This window comes from Solea senegalensis, linkage group LG18, assembly GCF_019176455.1.
Source record: "Solea senegalensis isolate Sse05_10M linkage group LG18, IFAPA_SoseM_1, whole genome shotgun sequence".
NCBI classification, from domain to species: domain Eukaryota; kingdom Metazoa; phylum Chordata; class Actinopteri; order Pleuronectiformes; family Soleidae; genus Solea; species Solea senegalensis.
The window spans coordinates 15,561,657-15,580,755 of NC_058041.1; the positions used below are offsets into that span (position 1 = coordinate 15,561,657).

A 19,099-nucleotide genomic window follows, 5' to 3' on the forward strand; every position below is an offset into this window, starting at 1 on the left:
GGCCCGTGGGCCAAAACTGGCTCGACAGATGATTTCAAAAATCACATTGAAGCCACTTCAGTCACTTTGAAGGTGCTTATTCTGCCTCATGACAGAATCGGATCTTCCTGACCATCTGTTCACATTACATATATCGCGAGTGATCAGATCTGATCTGTGTGTGTCCATGTTGACGTCGTCTAGTCTTCCACGTGGATTTCTACAGAGAAACGGAGGAGACAGACGAGTTGTGCCGCCTGTTGTTGTCGTCGTCATCCGAGTCGTGCTTCGAGACACTGCGATCTCATCTGAGCGTCCAAGACGGTCACATCTGTAAAAATCAGAATCAGAACCGCGTCGGAAACCACGTCCGTATGAGGTTTGAATGAGCTGAGGAAAAAAAATAGAACCTCATGTGTTTTTTATTCGTCCAAAAACATCAAGAATATGCAATCTGGTTATGGTTAAATATCCCATTTGGGCTGCAGTGTAAACATAGCTGTGGCAAAATCAATACATCGCTTAAATGAGTCTTTTGTACATTGGATAGTTCAGATTCAAAGAAAAATAAAAGTTTAGTTTAGCAGACACATCTGATGAAGACATGATGTTTTGAGCCAATATTCAGTTGCTCAGGGAGAAATGTACTTTGCCGACTCCTGAGGGAGAGTATCTGTGTTTTTTGTCCTATTTGTTTTCTCTCCGTGTGGGTTTTGAATTTGCATGCGTGTCCCCTGTGTGTCTGTGTGTCTGTGTGTGTCTGTGTGTGTGTGTCTGTGTGTCTGTGTGTGTCTGTGTGTGTCTGTGTGGGTTTGAACGTGTTGTGCTGAAGTTAAGCAGGCAAACTGTCACCATCTGTTGCCTGGAAATACCCACTGACATGACAATATAAATGCTCACTTCCACAACACGTGTGAGATTGCAAGTGTTTTGCTTGTTTCGTCTTCATTTAAATTCTCCGGCGGAAAACTCGCTTGCTCAGACGCCGCGTCGTGTTGCAGAAGTTCTTCACTTAAAGCTCGCGTCTGTAATTTGCTCCTGAAGTGTCGGCATGACACGTTCATCAGGCTAAAGTGACGTTTTATTTGAATCTAAACCCATGGTTCTCAAACTATGGTGCACAAGAGCAGGCTCATTTACTCATAGACTTACAATCTAACTGGGAAAGCCGCCACCTGGTGGCCATTTAAGAGAATACAACCATCAAACTTCAGCATTGGCTTCACTTTCCGGGGAATGTTAAAGATTTTATAACAAGTTATGGCTTTAACACGTCAACATGGACTCAAAGAATAAAGCATATTACGCAATACGACACAGACTTATGCATTAATGCCCCCTGCTGGACTGGAGTGGAAGTGCCTGATTTTCCTGAGTCTTAGAAAACACACAATAATAATAACACACAAAAAAAGAGAACACACTTTACGGAAAACTCCTCCCTTCCATCCCCTCCCCTCATGTGCATTTGTTTTCAACAGAGCATGCTGTTGATATTCATTTTGTTTGCTTCTTTGTTTTTCAAATCTTATCAACCTCAAGACCTCCTGATTTCGAGGACTCTGGGTCGGGCCCCCGGGATCTTGCAAAAGCTGGTTTTCGGCAAACAGGCATTTATGTCTGGGGGGTAATAAGGGTAAAAAATTCTTCATATTTTTTCTGCTATAATAAAGAATAATTACATCAAAAAAGGTTTGAAAGACACCGTGCTTAAAGGATCCAAAGTAATATCGGAGAGTTAATCCGAGCGCACTTCATCTCAGCAGCAGGAATCCAGCTCCAGAGCGCCGCTGGGAGGGAAGCCAGAGAGGAACATTGATTAGCAACATCATCACCTTTATCACACACACACACACACACACAGAGGTTATTGCAGGTTTGTTTGTCAGTGAAGTGTTGGCTCCTGCACAATGACTTTTTCAAGGCCTTGGATTTCCCACAAAACAAAGAAAAACACTTTTCTTGTTTACTTTCTTTTCTTTTCACATGAACCAGCCTCTATTGCTTTGTGAGTTCCAGGCATCGGAAGGCCTCCTCCTGCTCCTCCTCCTCCTCCTCCTCCTCTCGCCCGTGCTCATCACTGCTTACAGAGAAATCACAGTTTCATATTGATTGGCTCGTTTTGAGGCAATTACAATGTCTCTGTGGAACGTCACGGCACTTTTGATCGCCGTTGGTAAACACCTACGTTAACTTTCACTCATTTAAACAGTCTTATCTCTTCTGACCCTAACCATTATCTAGTTCATGCCTCACCTAACCACAAGTCAGATCTGAGCCCTACACTTAATCAGACACACACACACACACAGGTGCTGCGCTGGTGGCCTTGACACAGACTCACTGTGAGCTCTGAATCACTGAAGAGGTTGGCAAGGACAGTTCTGACAAAGTGGAATAAACCACTGACGTAAACACAGCACAGACAGTTTGTGTTGTCATGGTTATTCTCCACCACAGCTTTTGAACATTTGCAGGAACAAAGTCTCTGTTTCTATTCAACTTATTTATTTCAAAGAACCCACATAGTTGTGCTGGGAAATGCATATATACATCCATATATGTATTATTTATGGTAACCTGTGCACTACCACTGCTGAATCCCTCATACTATGTACATCATATACCAGGGTTGTATATTATTCATTCATTCATCGTCTACCGCTTTATCTTCCACATGAGGGTCTCTGGACTGCTGGTGCCAATCCAAGCTGTTTTGCAGCAGCAGGGGGTGAAATATGGCTTCATCTCAGGTTCAGGCTGAGTTCAGGATCTCTTCAGGCTCATGTTCACGTATGTGTGTGTGTGTTGTGGTCCAGCCTCCATCGTCTCGCGCACACACACACACACACGACACCCGGCCTGTTATTACACAGACTAATCTGCCGTGTATCAGCTGCTTCGCTGTCATTCCGCTGCCGTGGCACCTGAGCCAGGAGAGAGAGCCGTGCAGGTGATTAATAACACTCACTTGATAATAAATAAGCGGCGCAGACGCACTGCTGCTGCTGCTGATAGGGGAGGCAGCGGTGGATCCGTCCTGCCATGTGCCCGTGGATCATTTCCTGGAGACTTTCTCCAACTTTAACCCACACATACATCACATATTCACCTTAAACTGTAATCATTCCCTAACCTCAACCATCACAACTACATGCCTAACACTAAACCCTTAAACTTTAAAGTTGCAGGGAGCAGACATGTCCACAGCAGACCTGATTACTGCAATGATTTCTATATGCTGGCGTCTCTCAGTCGTCCCTCAGCCGCCTTCAAACACGCAGCAGGGCGTCTTTTATCTAACACAAGCAGACAGGAGGACATTACGCCTGTCCTCTTCTCTCTCCACCGGCCTCCGGTCCATTTTAGAATTGATTTTAAACATTTAATGTTTGTTTTTAAAGATCAAGCTTAATGGCCTCGGCTCCATCTCATTTATCTAGAAGAATGTTGGTGAGCACAGCAGAGCTTTGAGGTCAAGATTCCTTCTGTATCAGATTTATTCAGGATGGCTTTTAATACTCAGTAGTGTGGTGACAGTTTTCATACTTTGAATAACTTATTCTTACTTATGCTTTTGTCTATTAAAGTATTTGTGTTTGATCCTCACAAAGATATACAGTAAATACACACACGGTTGTCAGGTGTCGTTTAAAAACCATGAACTGTTTACAAAAATGGATGTTGACCCCTACTAAGAAGTAGCAGCCCTCCTCTTAAAATAAAGTCATAATTATTATTATTTCTCTCCGTTTTTTTTAAATTTTGCATCATAAATACATTTTATACACAAGAAAACAATATTTGAGTTCTGGCTTTAAACTCAGAATTCAGGGTTTTAAGTCAGAACTCAATTATTTTTTCCTGTGTGGCCCTAATCCTCTTCCGTGGCATTGTTCCATATTAAAACAAACACTTTTATTCTGAAATTCTACAAAATACCATCACATATATTATTATTACAGTTATATTATACTGTTTTTGTTCATATTCTTGACTTAAGTTGGTCTTTTCCTCCCACTTCATCGGCCTCTCCTCACCAGACGAGACACTGACACAAACCTGCTGCCGATGAACAAATGAAGTCCTCGAGTTCCTTCAGAGAGGTTGATAAGGAAGCAGTCACCAGGGGGCGACGATGCTGGTGCACAGAAGAAGAGAGTTGGTTTGAATGGAAGTGTTCATTACTTCTCATGTGATTTATGACGTCTGCAAACATTTTCCAGAGGAGTTAATTGTCTCGATCACAGACTTCAGGTCTTTTTCTAACAGAATATAATGTCAAAATCATAAATGATGTTCTCATATGGAGGAAAACGGTGGTATCATCCACTTTTATATACATTATCTTTACGATTGAAACAGACAGTACGCGGGAGAAACTGTAAACCTTAGACACTAAAGCTTTAAAATGGAACGGATGTGTGATTTTTGCACAGTCGCTGGTCAAATGCTATGCCAGGTTTTTAATACCAAAATCATGAATAAATAAAATGTAATATCATATCAGTGATATGATCCTTACAAGTTTGCTTTAAAACTTCCTCCTGCAGAGGATTGCACAGCTCCAGAGCACAGAAGGTTGAACCAACACTGTCCTCTAGTGGTGAACCTGCAGCACTGTCAAAGACTATACTGATGCTGCTGCAGCCACTTGACTACATGTTATTTGTTTGTTTTTTTAATAATTATGTTCTTCATTTCCTGAGTCTGCATCCATAAACGGTAACAAAGCACATGCACAATATACCAAACATTATATAGTACAGTGTCTTTAGTCTCCTGTTTGTGGTACAACCACAGCTATGTGGACGCCGGTAGTTTATTTCCCAATGAAATAACATTTTTAAAATGTGTTACTAAAAGCAGGTTATAGTATAATCTACAGGAGACCGGTGAAGTCTATAGTGACTTTATATTACTGTGATGATATTTACTAGTATTCTGAAGAAAATAACCTTTATTTGGGATACATTTTTAAGTAAAATAAGAATTTTACTTATTAGTCACGTGACGTACCATATATTACTGTTTGTTATTGTTATAACGCGGAGGAAACCTACACAGACGGGGAGAACATGCAAACTCCATGCAGAAAGACCCTTGTTCCAACTGGGGCTTAAAACCGCGTCTTAAACCCTGCAAACGAAAGAGAGCTAACCACTACACCAACCGTGAGGCGTTTGAGGATTTCTCGTAAGGGCTGTGGTGCCGGAAGTGACGTACTCCGAGCCGGCTGTCAATGAAAAGCCGGCGCCGGCAACTATTCCCCAAGATAGAAGTCCCAAAGTTTTCACTACAATAGATGATTTTGATAGAAATCTTAGGGTTAGGGTCAAGATGACCTGGTAAAAAGTAAACAACAAGTAAAAAAAATGTCACGGTCAAGGCTATATTTCGTAGGCGTCGACGGCTACATTATTCAGCTAAGCCCTTGGTTACTACGGCCCTCAGTACGTCACTTCCGGCACCACAGCCCTCCGAAAAATCCACAACCCCGTGCGGCCCGTCGTCCCGACATACCTTCATTAATTAACCAGGCACCAGTTTCCAAAGCCTCAACACAGACACACGTCATGTCTGTATCTTCTCCTTTGGTCACTGAGCCCCGTCTCTGAGTTCCCACACCGGGGTTGACATCAAATTCAAGGACTTTTCAGGACCAACTCCCTCAAATTCAAGGACAGAATGTGCTGATACAGATGGGAGGGCAAACCCTTAAGGGTTGCTTCAACCATGACGTCCACTTTTATAGATTTGCATCTGGACACATGACTGGCTCTGATACTGTGGCACAAGCCGGAAAAGCTCAGACAGAAAACAGTTGTGATTAGTTCCACCTGTGCTTTGATTACCCAGAATGCCCCGCTGTGTGAGAAAGGGCCTGTGAAGGTGTTTTCAAAGCATTTACTCTGTAATGCTTCACAGACTGTGCAGGACCTGAGCGTGCGCTGACATCACAGCGGTTACCTGCTCACGATCTCCTCCAGATGCTCCACTGGCACCTCGTCCACAGCTGGAAGAGCACGAGCAGCTGCCACAGACAAAAACACGGCCTGGGAAACACATTAGCGAGTCCTCAGGTGTGAAGATGCAAGAAACTGGAGAAGTTAGCACATGTTTCCTCGGAGGTTCTGGAAGAAGTCGGGTGGAGAAATCACCACACGCTGAAGGCAAGGCAACGACTCAAAATGCTACGGTCAAGTCCAGTTGTCTAAATCTGGTCGGTTGAGGAAAACCATTTAAAAAAAACATTTCAGACCAGAGCTGCAAAATGAATCAATCATTGTCTCTTCAAACAATCAATGAATCGCTCAGTGTTTTTTTATTTCTTTAAAAAAAAAAAAAAAAATCAATGTGATGAAATTGGGAATACTAACCTTATTTATATACGTGTTGAGGATTTTGATGTGCACTTGCCATCTTGTGCCGCCATGTTTCTACGGCAGCCCAAATGGACAAACAAGTGTTTTCACATCTTGAGAAACCCATTAAAGGGAACTATCCCTTAAATGTGATTTTATGGTTGATGTGTGTCTAAGTTGTGATGAAACATTTACCATGCAAATACAAACATATTTAAAGTGATTTGTTTACCTTAAAAACAACATTAAATGTATGCTATAACAAATTCATGTTTTATAAAAGTCACATGCAAGGAACAGTGCTTATTTAGAAACACATCATGTTCTTCCATCTAATAAGTAATGTAGTTATTATTATCCAGTCTGACAGCTACAGCTGTGAGAGAAACAGTCGCTATAACATTCATTCTCAAGAACTGTATCCAAAATACGATCATTTCTCAAACCTTGAAACCACATCAAAGCACTTTCAAGGATTTCAAGCACCTATAAGAACCCTGTATGATTTTATGTTTCCCAGTTGTTACCTCCTGAGCTATGTAGAGGCTTCCAAAATGAATATAAAATGGCATGTGAAGGCCAGGTGTGCTTCATAATGGAACAGAAGAGTTTATTTTTAGATGTCACTAATTCTTTGCTTGTTTTGGTCTGAATTGACTATCGTTGCAAACAAGACATTAGAGGTCATTGCCATTTTGTATATTTAGCACTTTTTTTTTATTTTATGCACCAAATCAACTCATTTATTAACCAACAGATGAATCACAAATGAAAAGAATTAGCTTTTACACTTAGTAAAATAAAAGGATGTGGATTTCCTGCAGTCATGTGACAAAACGTCTGATGTGAGATGGAGGCATCAGTGTAACATGGAAACACCCACGTTTGCAGATGAAAACCCACACTTTATTGTGTTAAATATTTTATTTAAAAATGGAATTTTGAGTGTTTGTCTCTTTGTCCCTGCCACCATCCATGTGCCATGAGATAAAAGCTGACCTGGTCACTGTCTCCGTGATAAATGATGCATACTGACACTGACTGACATGAGATTGTTAAGGAAAAGCAAACCAGTAGCTGTATATGACACATGTGTAAAAATAATACCATTGTTATTATAAGGAGCACAGATGAAAGGCAGCAACGTTTCTCACACACACACACACGCGTAATACTTTATGGTTGTACATTCACACACACACACACACGCTCACATTCACAGAAACAACCTTAGTAACGATACAAAACGATTACATTTGGTCCCAAACAACCAGATATCAAAGGCAGTTTCACATGAGAACCAGGAAATATCTAGTACCAAACTTGCAACAACAACAACAAAAAAAAAGGATTATTGGTCATTTTCAGTAATGTTGAATGTTCACGCTTCTGTTCCGAATCATCTCTGCCTCGATTAAAAGGGACAGCTCGTGTTTCCGTGTGGCGGAACGCTCGCTGACGACATGGAAACACAGAATTCAGCCACGGAGCAAAGGATTCCAACTGGTAACATCATCGCATGATATCTTAAAAACCATGTCTGCCAATTTAACTCTGCCTTTTCTTACACGTATCTCAAGTTTATGTCGCAAACCAATCAACTCCCTGCACCACCTCCTTTCAGTGGTTTATTGAGTGACACTAAAAGCTGTTAAATGGTGACATTAATTTGCAAAAATCTTCAACTATTGAACATTTTACTAGGTCGAGCCTCTGCTTCAGCATTGACTGTGTCAGTGCCTCCATTTAATATAGAAATCTAGGGGTTTTGGACTTAATTTTTTGATGAATATAGAAAGAAAAAGAACACATTTACAACCACAGTCTTAGTGTGACACTCTGAACTGACCACAGGTGACAGGAATTGTTCCATGAGCAGCGGTTTGTGTCGATTTCCTTCCTTTTCCTCATTTCAGCTCATCGATTTACCGCAGCTACACAGAGATGGCTTGTTATTTTTAATGAAATATAAAAATGGATGAATTTCAAAGCACAGGTAATTGCCATAGCAAACATACTGTCAGGTGAAAAACCCACCAGTCTGGAGTAAACACACACAAAAAAACACATTCATTTATAGTATAATACATATTTATAATATGGGGGGGGGGTAACTTTTTTTTTTGACCATCGAAGCAGATTAAAAATTGCACATAATTGTTGAGTAAAAGTATTTCATTGACACGGAGAAATATTAAAAAAGAAGTGGAATTGTTTCTTTAAAAATAGGTCAACGTTTGAACAAAACTGTACATTTGTCTTTTACCTTTACAAAACGAGGACATTATTTATTTATTGGAATAAAAAGCTGCAGAGAACGTAAAGAACGGGCAGGTTTGTTCGTTGTGTGTTTTTTGCAGTTTCAAAACAGACCCTTGCTCTTCTTCAGATTCTTCTGCTTCCAGTTTGGCAGAGCGTTGAACTCGACTCGACTCATCTCCAGAAGTGTCTGCGGAGAACAGAAATAAATAAATAACATTAAAAAAAAAAAGGGTGAAAGAAACGGGGGTTTGTATTTCATATTGAAAGCACACCAAGTAAGAAGCAGAAAGCCTTGGACAAAAACATGAGAAGCAGCTGCGGGCGATGGGGTGAAAACCGGAGAAAGTTTGATTGAAGCAGACTTCCAGCTCTTGCCTTCGTTCAATTCTTCCATCACGAAAAGCCCATGGAAATTAGAAGTGACTTAAAGGCACAGTCTGCTTTTCATAGTGAGACCTCGAGCAGCAGCAACTGCGACGACAATGTTAGGAAGGAGTGTGGGAGACTTTCAGCAGCAAATCATGGCTGTCACCCATTAGTAACAAATAAATACTCAATAGATGTATGGATAGATATCCACTTATCTATTTTATTGTCAACTGCTTATCTGAGATGGGACTGGAAGGAAACCTGAACGGATTCCTTTAACTCCGAGGCTCTCCCAGATGACCCAGCTTCTCGCCCTATCGCTAATGTTCTCTAATGACACTTTTCCACACACAGTTCCAGCTCTACTCGATTCTTCGTCAGTCACGTACGCTCGCTGTAACACTCTTGCCGGTTTCTAAAAAATGGATTGGTTGATTCTTGTGCCGGACGCCGCGCTCATGACTCTTCCAGTGACACATTCTCCCATCAGAGCGACATCACGGCCAGAGACGGTAAAAAGGCAACCACAGTGAAATATGCATTTCTATGAATTCAACGAGTTTTGGAAAGATTTTGGCTACTCAACAAAGTACACACGTTACTCTGTTTGAGGCAGATTAACGTCTGAAATGAATGCTTCCGCCTCTCAGTGTCTTACGTTGAAGTCCTCGTCCGACAGGTAATCCTCCAGGCGCAGAGGGTCCACTCCTTCTGGCAGTGGTTTGCAGGTGAGCTCCTCGATGGAGTACTGCTGTTTACTGAGTTTAGACAGCACGTCCTTCACCAACATCACTTTGTTCTTGGCGCTCTCCGCCTGCACACACACACACACACACACAGATAACAGATTACCTTTTTATCCCCTGGGGGAATCACGGGTCTTTCTCCACGCAAGCAACACAACCAACCCTAGCATTCCATCTTAATCTGAATGTAAACACCAACATTTGGTGCACGGCAGCCAAACGTCCTCATTTTTAATCTGGTTGTGTAAAAAGAAAAGCGCCAGTAACGTCGTCCAGATGGGAACATTTCAAATGAGGAGGCCGGAGGACGTTTCTCATCACCCCACGGTCGCTCCTGCCCAAACATGTATTCACATTCCATAATATTAATGTAAAGCCAAACAGTTTACACACTCTTTTCCCGTGCTCCAGCTGACCGTAACCGTGGAGGCTAAACAAACGGTCCTTTATATTTAACCTGAAACGATACTTGTTGAAAAACAGATTGAAATTTGTAACGGGAACATTCTGTAGCACATTAACTTTAATGAGGCTGATGAGGGGAAAAGAAAAGGCTGCTGGTTTCAATTACAGACACAAACCTAAGCCTCCTTTGCTAAAACCGAATCTTTTCATTTTCGGTAAAAGTGATTGTACAAGGTCAGTAAAGCAGCCGAGTCTCCCACCTTTGAAGTGATGCTGGTATCCTTCTCCCAGTATGGAAAGATATTGGTGAACGTGAGGGGTTCAAAGCCTGCTATGACCAGATAAGCCAAAGGGGGGCGCCGGGGGTTCTTTTCTGTTAATTACACAAAGCACAGCATTGGAGAAGACGTCAACACTGAAAATGCAATTCATCTAAATTGAGGTCAAGCTTCAGATGACAATGTCTTTTCAGTAGAATTCAGTGGAAGTCTGAAACGTTTCTGTTGCCGGGCGAAACACAGAAAGCACTGTGTGACCTCATTACACAACGGTTTTAGTGATTGACTTTTAGTGAAACACAGGAAATGAGTGATGTGTTTCACAATAAAACACAATACAGACTCAAGAACGAGTCACTTTGTTTTATTTAGTTAGATTTCAGTATGTGTCTGTTTTCTGTGACATTTTACTATTACATCACAAAATAATTTATTTTGTTCTTTCTAACATCGAACATAAATACAGATATTTAAATAATGATGTAATAATAATAATAAGAAGAAGAATGACAATTAATGATGACAGATTGAAATTAGAGCTGCAACTAACGATTATTTTCACATCTGTTGATTAATCGTGTGGTCCATAAAATATCAGAAAACCTTAAAAAATGTTGATTGGTGTTCGTCAAACCTGGAAATGAGGATGTTCTCAAATGTCTCGTTTTGGCCACAAACCAAAATGATTGACTTTTAATGATTTCTTTGTTATCCAGAGCAAAGAAATGAAGAAAATATTCACATTGAAGAAGCTGAAACAATCGGAAATCCTGTTTTAATCATGAAAAAAGCTTCGAACCGATTAATTGGTTATCAAAATAGTTGTCGATTCATTTAGTAATCGATTAATAGTTTCGGTTTTAATTAAAATAATTTGATAATTGGGTGTGTGCTGTGTAAATAGGGCAGAAGCAGCTCATTTACCTGCTTAAATTCAATGAATAGACAGACAGGTACATTTTGTGACATAGTGGAAGCATTTCCACCCCAAACTCCAAACGCCTGTGCCCTCTGACCTTTGCAGTACTGCAGCACAGTGTCCATGGCACATTTCCTCTCATTGTCCCAGCGCATCTTTGCAGAGCCGGTGCACTGTGTGTCGTCAGGCTGCCAGCCCTGCCACAGGTAGACCTCCATACGGTTATCCAGCAGGAACAGAGCTGCAGGCGCATCAAACGGGAGATTTACTGCACACGAGCATCCAGTATACAGACAGACATATCGTCCACTGTGGATAGACGGTTGCCAAGCGCTGCCACTCAAACTATCGAGTGCGAAAGAGTGTTTTGAAACACCAGCACCAACCTTTACTTTGCTTGTAAACTGTAACTGTTTCAGTAGATACAGGATAGTGGGGTTGGTTAGTAATGCAGTTGGCATCAATATTAATGCATTAAAACTGCCCTCTTCTGGAATTATCGATCCATTATATCTCCTCCTTACTTACTATGTTCTCCTAAGTATCCGTAAATCAGAGCCGTGCAGGCACAGAGGTGATTACAGTCGATGCATCAACTCCAAACCACAGGGCGGTGTGCAAAGAATACTAATCTTTGGATAAACTGGTCAATGTCAACGTCTGCATTAGATACACATACATTAGAACAGATGAAACAGTATAACAAGCGTTATTTCTGCGGCTGTGTTTATCATATTTGTGACAGAGCAGCTGAGGACACAATTTAGAGTGGAATTTTATTTAAAGCTGCTTCAGAAAAACCTTTTATTTCCACAGGTTTAGTTTCAATGCAACCTCACACATTTAATAGGTCATGTAAAATGGTCTCTGTGTGTCAAACTTTTGACTTCTCCCCTGTGTGACGATGGTAAATTCTCCATAAAGACAAATGTCTCCATCGTCATGTGATTTGTCTCCCTGCTTTTGTGCTGCTGCTTATAAAGAAAAGTCTGCCCTGACTATGTTTACATGGACACAAGGCATCGGAAAATAAAGGCCTGATGGGAATAAAAACATCATTCGGATCAGAGTTCATATGAACAGTCAAGTAAACGTGACCTAATAATGAACAGTCGCAGACACAGAAGAGGTGTGGGCTACCTGGCTGCTGTGTGGCGTAGAGGTTCTCCTGGAGGAAAGGCATGGCCATGACTCCCTCCGTCACCCGAGCAGGATACAGCTTCTCCTCCCCTTCGAAAATCCCGGAGCTGGCACTGAGGCGGAACAGCCGGGGCGTGTAGTTGTATTTCCCTGGATCTGGACACCACACATCATTAGCGATCTCTCTTTTTGATAAAGGCCGTGTTACTGACTCTGAGGAGCGTGTGAATGTGAGCGCGCACCTTGCAGCATACAGTCGTAGGCCTTCTTATCCTGCGCACCCAGAGCCTTCACCAGCTCTGGAGGTTCAGCGCCTTCTTCCACCTCCTTAACATTCACACTGCTGCTGCTGCTGAGACCTAACTCTGAGGGACACCTGAGCACATACACGCTGTCGTTAGCTCCACCACAGAAGCTTCACCTCCTACACACACACACACACACACACACACACGACACGTGTCTTACCTCTGGGTCAGTTTGTCCACAGCTCTTTTAGCCACTTGCCTGGCACTGACGTGTGCTTTACAGCCGTGCCACAAGTAGAGCTGAGCTTTCTGAGCATTGAGCAGCACCAGGCTGGCACGCGAGCGCAGACTGGCACGCTGGCACTCCACCTCCACCAGCGACGCCTCCGCCTGTGCCTCACCACGGACACAGAACAACCTCCAGCCTCCTGGACACAAGTGATTAGATTCTGAAACTATACTATATATTACACGTAACAAAACAGCTTGAAATGATTCTAGTTTTTACTATTTCTTTATTCATAATCAATGAATCTGTCCATTGATATACACTACCGGTCAAAAGTTTTAGAACACCCCAATTTTTCCAGTTTTTTATTGAAATTCAAGCCATTCAAGTCCAATTAATAGCTTGAAAATGGTACAAGGGTAAGTAGGCACCCCTTGTGAACTGCTAGGTTAAAAAAAAAAAAAAGGTGAGGTTACCCAAAACTGAAAAATAATATACATTTCAGAATGGCCTTTTTCAGGGAACAAGAAATGGGTTAACAACTTAGAGCTGTTCTGCAGCAATGGAGGTTGATCAAACCTTGAAAGTTGGTGCTACCAATTCCTACAGGTGTTCCAACTTTTCTTTATTACTTACAACCCACTCTGTCTGCGTAAAAGTAGTGTTGGAACACACTGTGGTACCATAACCTTGTGAGCATCATTTGAACAGTATTGTACTGCAGAAAGTAGTGTGTTACCATAACAATGGCAAGAAAAAGGCAATTAACAATGGAAGAGAGACAGACCATCATAACACTTAAAAATGTAGGGCTTTCCTACAGAGAAATTGCGAAGAAAGTCAAGGTTTCAGTCAGTAAAGTTTCCATCTCCAACAAAAGGCACTCAGAAACTGTGAGAAACTCTGACAGGAAGAGGTCTGGCAGACCCAAAGCCACAACAGAATCAAAAGACAAGTTTCTGAGAGTCAACAGCTTGCGTGATCGGCGGCTCACAGGACAACAGCTTCAAGCACAGCTTAATATTGGTCACATTAAGCAAGTCTCAGTTTCAACTGTGAAGAGAAGTCTTGCAGTTGCAGGTTTGAACGGTCGAGTTGCAGCAAGAAAGCTATTGCTAAGACGTCAGAATAAGAAGAAGAGGCTTGCCTGGGCCATGAAACACCACCAATCGACTACTGAAGGCTGGAAGAAGGTGTTATGGACGGATGAATCAAAGTTTGAAATCTTCGGTTCATCACGCAGGAAAGGAAAAGGATGGTTCCTCAGTGTGTGACATCAACTGTCAAACATGGAGGAGGAAGCGTGATGGTCTGGCGCTGTTTTTCTGGATCCAGGTTCGGTGACTTGTACAGAGTGAGAGGCACCCTAAACCAAAACGGCTACCACAGCATTCTGCATCGCCATGCATTACCCTCTGGTATGCGCCTAGTTGCTCAGGGGTTCATCCTACAGCAAGATAATGACCCAAAACTTTTGTCCAAGCTATGCCAGAACTACCTCAGGAAAAAAGAACAAGATGGTAAGCTTGAAAACATGGAGTGGCCAGCACAGTCTCCAGACTTAAACCCCATCGAACTGGACAGAAGAGTGAAAGCAAAGCAACCTACAAGTGCCACACATTTATGGGAACTTCTGCAACAGAGTTGGGAAGAACTTTCAGCAGAATATTTGATTTCCATTGTAGAAAGAATGCCACAAAATATAGAATACATTTGGGTTTATAAATTGATTCCATGATTTCTTTTTTGACCTCAATTTGTTCGATGCTTTCATTTAGTACAATGAGAAGTTAAAATGCATAATTTTCAATAAAAAACTGGAAAAATTGGGGTGTTTTAAAACTTTTGACTGGTAGTGTATAACAGTGATGCTCTGAACCAGAGTTTATACTGAAAATAACTTTTTCTTGTTTTTTTGTTGTTACCTTTGTTGTTGGCACCATCCTCTCTGTTTCCCCTGTGAATGACCAAACCTCCCTGGAATAGCTGGAGGAAACATGGAGGCTCTTTCCCCTGACTCACCAACACCTGGACACACACACACATAAAACATCCATATTTATGGCAGAATCTGAAAAAAATTATGGGATACCAGATACCCAAAACTTGTAAAATTATGTATTTGGGATATTGGACACAAGAAGAAGACGAATATTTAGTTAAAGTACTTTTATCGGCAAGCAAAAAATCAATCACCAGATTGTGTATAGAATAGAACAGCCGACTGGGGAGCAGTGGGTGTGCACTGTTGAAGAAATATTTGTAATGGAGAGACTCACGCACAGATTAAGACTACTGGAAATGCAATTTGATGAAAAATGGGGAAAATGGACTGATTACAGGAGGACAGAAGAGGACGCCACCACAGGACACTAAGACCATTATAATAAGAAAGGGACAGACGATTGCAATAAATGTCTTGGTTTTTTTTTACCCTGTGACTGTAACTGTAACTGTTGAAATTAATAAAAAATAAGTTATAAAAAAAACAAACATCCATATTATCAGATCCACAAAGTCACACTAACCTGTACTGGCTTTTGCCAAATCAATGAGATTACAAATATATTAATAAATAAAAAACTAAATTGCACATAATTCTACCTATTAACATCAAGCAGGAGCACAGAGCTCTCTCATGTGAGTGTGGAAATGCCTTTAGGGTCTTGAAAAGCTAACAAAAGCATGTTACACTTCCTATTGTCCTTCTCATCAAAGATCCGGCCCCACGATACAGGAAGTTGTTGTTGGAAGTCAAACTGTTCATTTTGGCTGTGCTTTCTCTGCCATGTGTTTGTCACTCTGGTCATGCACTGTATAAGAGCACAGGCACCGTGAGAATAAGCGATAAGTGGTTACAGAATGATGAAACTCACTTGCGACCCCCTGTGGCTGCCCAGCTCCACTGTCATGAGGGCTGAGGTTCCTTTCTCACTGACGCTGGAGTGACGGCCCTGCCAGAAAAAACAGGCGATCCTCTCTCTTCCAGACGCTGCAGCACTCAGCTCCCCAGGTTTCTGACGCTTGCCCACTGACAAAACACATCCACAGTCAGCTTCCACACCATTATAATAAAAATCTTTCCATAATATGGTGGATGTATATCGTATTTTTATTATTTTTTCATATTTTCATAGTATTTACGACTGTAGCTATTCAATGTCCGACTCACCCAGTGTGGTGACTGAATACTTCCAGCGGATGACGTAAGCGTCGCTCTCGTGCAGTTGGCCCAGGCTCTCCGCCGGGAGCTCCTCCTCACTGTGCTCCTTGATGTGCCACACATCGACAGCCACGGTGGCTAACTCCGCCTGTCGGCCGTCCTCCGTCCTCACCAGGCCGTAGCCCCGCTGGACATCTACTCCCTCCAGAACGGTCTTCACGGGATCGGGCTCATTGTCCAGCAGGGCTCTGGCATCACATGGCTGCAGTTCCAGTTCGAGTGGGGAGCGGACAGTAGAATGGACCGGACTCTGAGCAGGAGAGAAAGTTTTTTGTTTATTTTCACATCTGTCTTTTAACTAACCTTTTGGGACATAAATATTTCAACATTTTTGTCTTGTTGTTGGCGTGTTTATCATTTTATTTCACTAATTTAAAGGTCTACCTTCACGGGAACTTAAGAGAACAAGTGGCTTTGTCAGTCAAGGCCCAGCCTCTCTACAAAAATCTGCTTGTGGAGATCTATCCTCCTTTTTAAACCAATTTTAATAACATATTGAGCTTTTACTGAGGCTGAGTGAGCATTATATTCATTTTAGTCATTTTTAACTGTTTTTATTCAGCCTTTTTTATATTTTATTCTATTATTATGCAGGAAAACACTTTTTTACAATAAGTTTTTCTTATTTCTTCTTCTTCTTATTATTCTTCTTCTTATTATTATTATTATGGCTTGTAGAGGTTAAGCCACTGCTTCAAGCCCCTGCCATGTTGCGCCTGGATGTGACTTATTTGACAGTGTGAGTCAGTGAGTGTCCTGTTTTTTTTAATCACAGTTGCAGACAAAGGCTTCCAATCAAACAGTCCGTATATTTATTTTCCTTGCCGATAGTGTTCAATTGTTTCATTGCAATTACAAACAAACAAACAAACATACATAGCAGTCACTTACGATGGTGTACCGACTAACAAACATTTCTCTCTCACTCCGGTCAAAAACTGTTTTGCTCCCGGTGGAACACCTGCCCGGACAAGGTTTACTTCCTATTTATAACCTTGTTCAATTTGGCTCCTACATGGATAATAGGACTTTATTAAAAACCTGTACAGATATAACTAATTCCTAAAAGGTAATCATTAATATAAATTTAATGATTTAAATCTTAACATCCACACAAATCTGCTAACACCAGTTGTAGAGGTGAACATACACAGTTGTTACATGTACGGCTAAACCCCTCTACATTACTGCTAATTCTATTTTTTACAAATACAAACATGCCAAAGTGAGTGTAATCTCTACCTTGATTTCCTCAGCTTGAGCAGCTTCCTCCTTTTTCTTCTCAGCCCAGTCCAGGAACTTCTCTTTGAACAGTGCCGTCTCATTGTGCTCCGACAGCCGGCCAAACAGAGCCCAGCTTGGACGACCCTCCCCCTGCCTGGATCACACACAAATAAACACAGATATTTAAATATACATACATGTATATATATGTACATACATGTATATGTATGTATGTATATATATGTACATACATGTATATGTATGTATGTATATATATATATATATATACACAGTATATATACACATACATATATGTGTATATATACTGTATATGTACATATATGTGTATATATACTGTATATGTATATATATATACATATATATATGTATATATATATATATATATATATATATATATATACATATATATATGTATACAAAAGAAATAAATAAATGAATGCATAGCTGTACTGGCACCATACAACCACTAGGTGCTACAATAACACAACCAATAATCTTACAATCTCTCAGTGCTTCTCCACTGGAGTGGATCCCTGTGTCATACTCACTGAGGCACGTCCTCATTTGTGCACGAGGCATCTAAAGGGTTGACTCTGCAGTTGCTGTAGTCGTAGCTGCCAGCGTAGAGCTGTTTGCCCAGTTTCACCGCCACTTTTCTGTCTCCTAAGGGCACATCCTTCCCATGCCACACGTACACTTCACCGCCAAAGTCAAACACTAAGACCTGGCCCGACAGCAAGAAGGAGCACAGAGAGAGAGAGAGAGAATGTGTGTGAGTCTGTGAGTGGACAATGCCCTTTTGGATGATTTATTAAGACCTCTTTCATCATTTTTCTATGCAGGCCTGAACCCCTTTTGGGGTCATCACTCTCACAGTAGCTGTACCTCCTTAGAGTCGAGCAGGGTGACACTCGGGATGGATGCCCAGGCATCTTCATGAGGCACCAGTTTGTCTCCCTGCAGTCTGTACACCCCATTAGAGTCCAGCACCCCACTCTCATACAGTTCATCCTCCTCTGGCTCGCCCGCCCCTATAAAACACACATACACAGCATGAAGACCAGGGTAAGCATAGCACATGTGTGTGACAGCAGGACAGCAGGGCAGAGCGGCCGGACAGATAATCCTTCAAGTGGTAAACGCAACAACACAGCTGATGTGATCTTAAGACAAATAAGAGAAACTTATTATATTATTATATAGATATGTATATAAATATATATATATATATATACGTATATATATGTATATATACACATATATATACATATATATGTAGAAGATAATATATACAGATTGGTTACAAAACAAGTGTTGCAGATTTGTTTTACTAAAACATTGACAAATTGGATTTACACAGTAATGAATGGATAGAAAGCAAATGATGAATTTATGACCAACAACATATTATTTTGTTGGTATATAAGGCTTTCATCAAAGACTGGACATTCTCCTCATTAATCATCTCAACCGCCTGCAACCCACTCACTTTTAATGTGAAATATTCATTAACTGCATGACTGTAAGTCTCTGACGCGTTAGTTCCCAAAGACAGGACCAGGCCCCGTAGATGGGTAGACACGTGTATTTTTGTATACACGTGTCAAATAAAATGCATACAATTACATTTTAATTATTTAACCAAAGAAAATGAGAGAAAAATATTTAAATTGAAATGATTGTGGATATTA

The 19,099-nt window shown here is 41.2% G+C and overlaps 1 protein-coding gene across 1 annotated transcript in view; it reads right to left on the bottom strand.

Annotated features, from left to right (window-relative positions):
* Positions 1-7,228: 7,228 nt before the first annotated feature.
* svild (supervillin d) overlaps positions 7,229-19,099 on the bottom strand; it is a 72,599-nt gene continuing 60,728 nt past the window's right edge. Inside the window, exons 17-29 of the mRNA XM_044013807.1 lie at positions 18,294-18,439; positions 17,957-18,132; positions 17,406-17,541; positions 16,113-16,413; positions 15,817-15,971; positions 14,866-14,968; positions 12,932-13,139; positions 12,706-12,839; positions 12,464-12,619; positions 11,421-11,564; positions 10,387-10,499; positions 9,634-9,789; positions 7,229-8,793 (exon numbers count right to left, since the gene is read on the bottom strand). Coding sequence (XP_043869742.1) covers positions 8,707-8,793; positions 9,634-9,789; positions 10,387-10,499; positions 11,421-11,564; positions 12,464-12,619; positions 12,706-12,839; positions 12,932-13,139; positions 14,866-14,968; positions 15,817-15,971; positions 16,113-16,413; positions 17,406-17,541; positions 17,957-18,132; positions 18,294-18,439 — 2,015 coding nt within the window. The 3' untranslated portion in view covers positions 7,229-8,706. The remainder of the gene's footprint in view (positions 8,794-9,633; positions 9,790-10,386; positions 10,500-11,420; positions 11,565-12,463; positions 12,620-12,705; positions 12,840-12,931; positions 13,140-14,865; positions 14,969-15,816; positions 15,972-16,112; positions 16,414-17,405; positions 17,542-17,956; positions 18,133-18,293; positions 18,440-19,099) is intronic.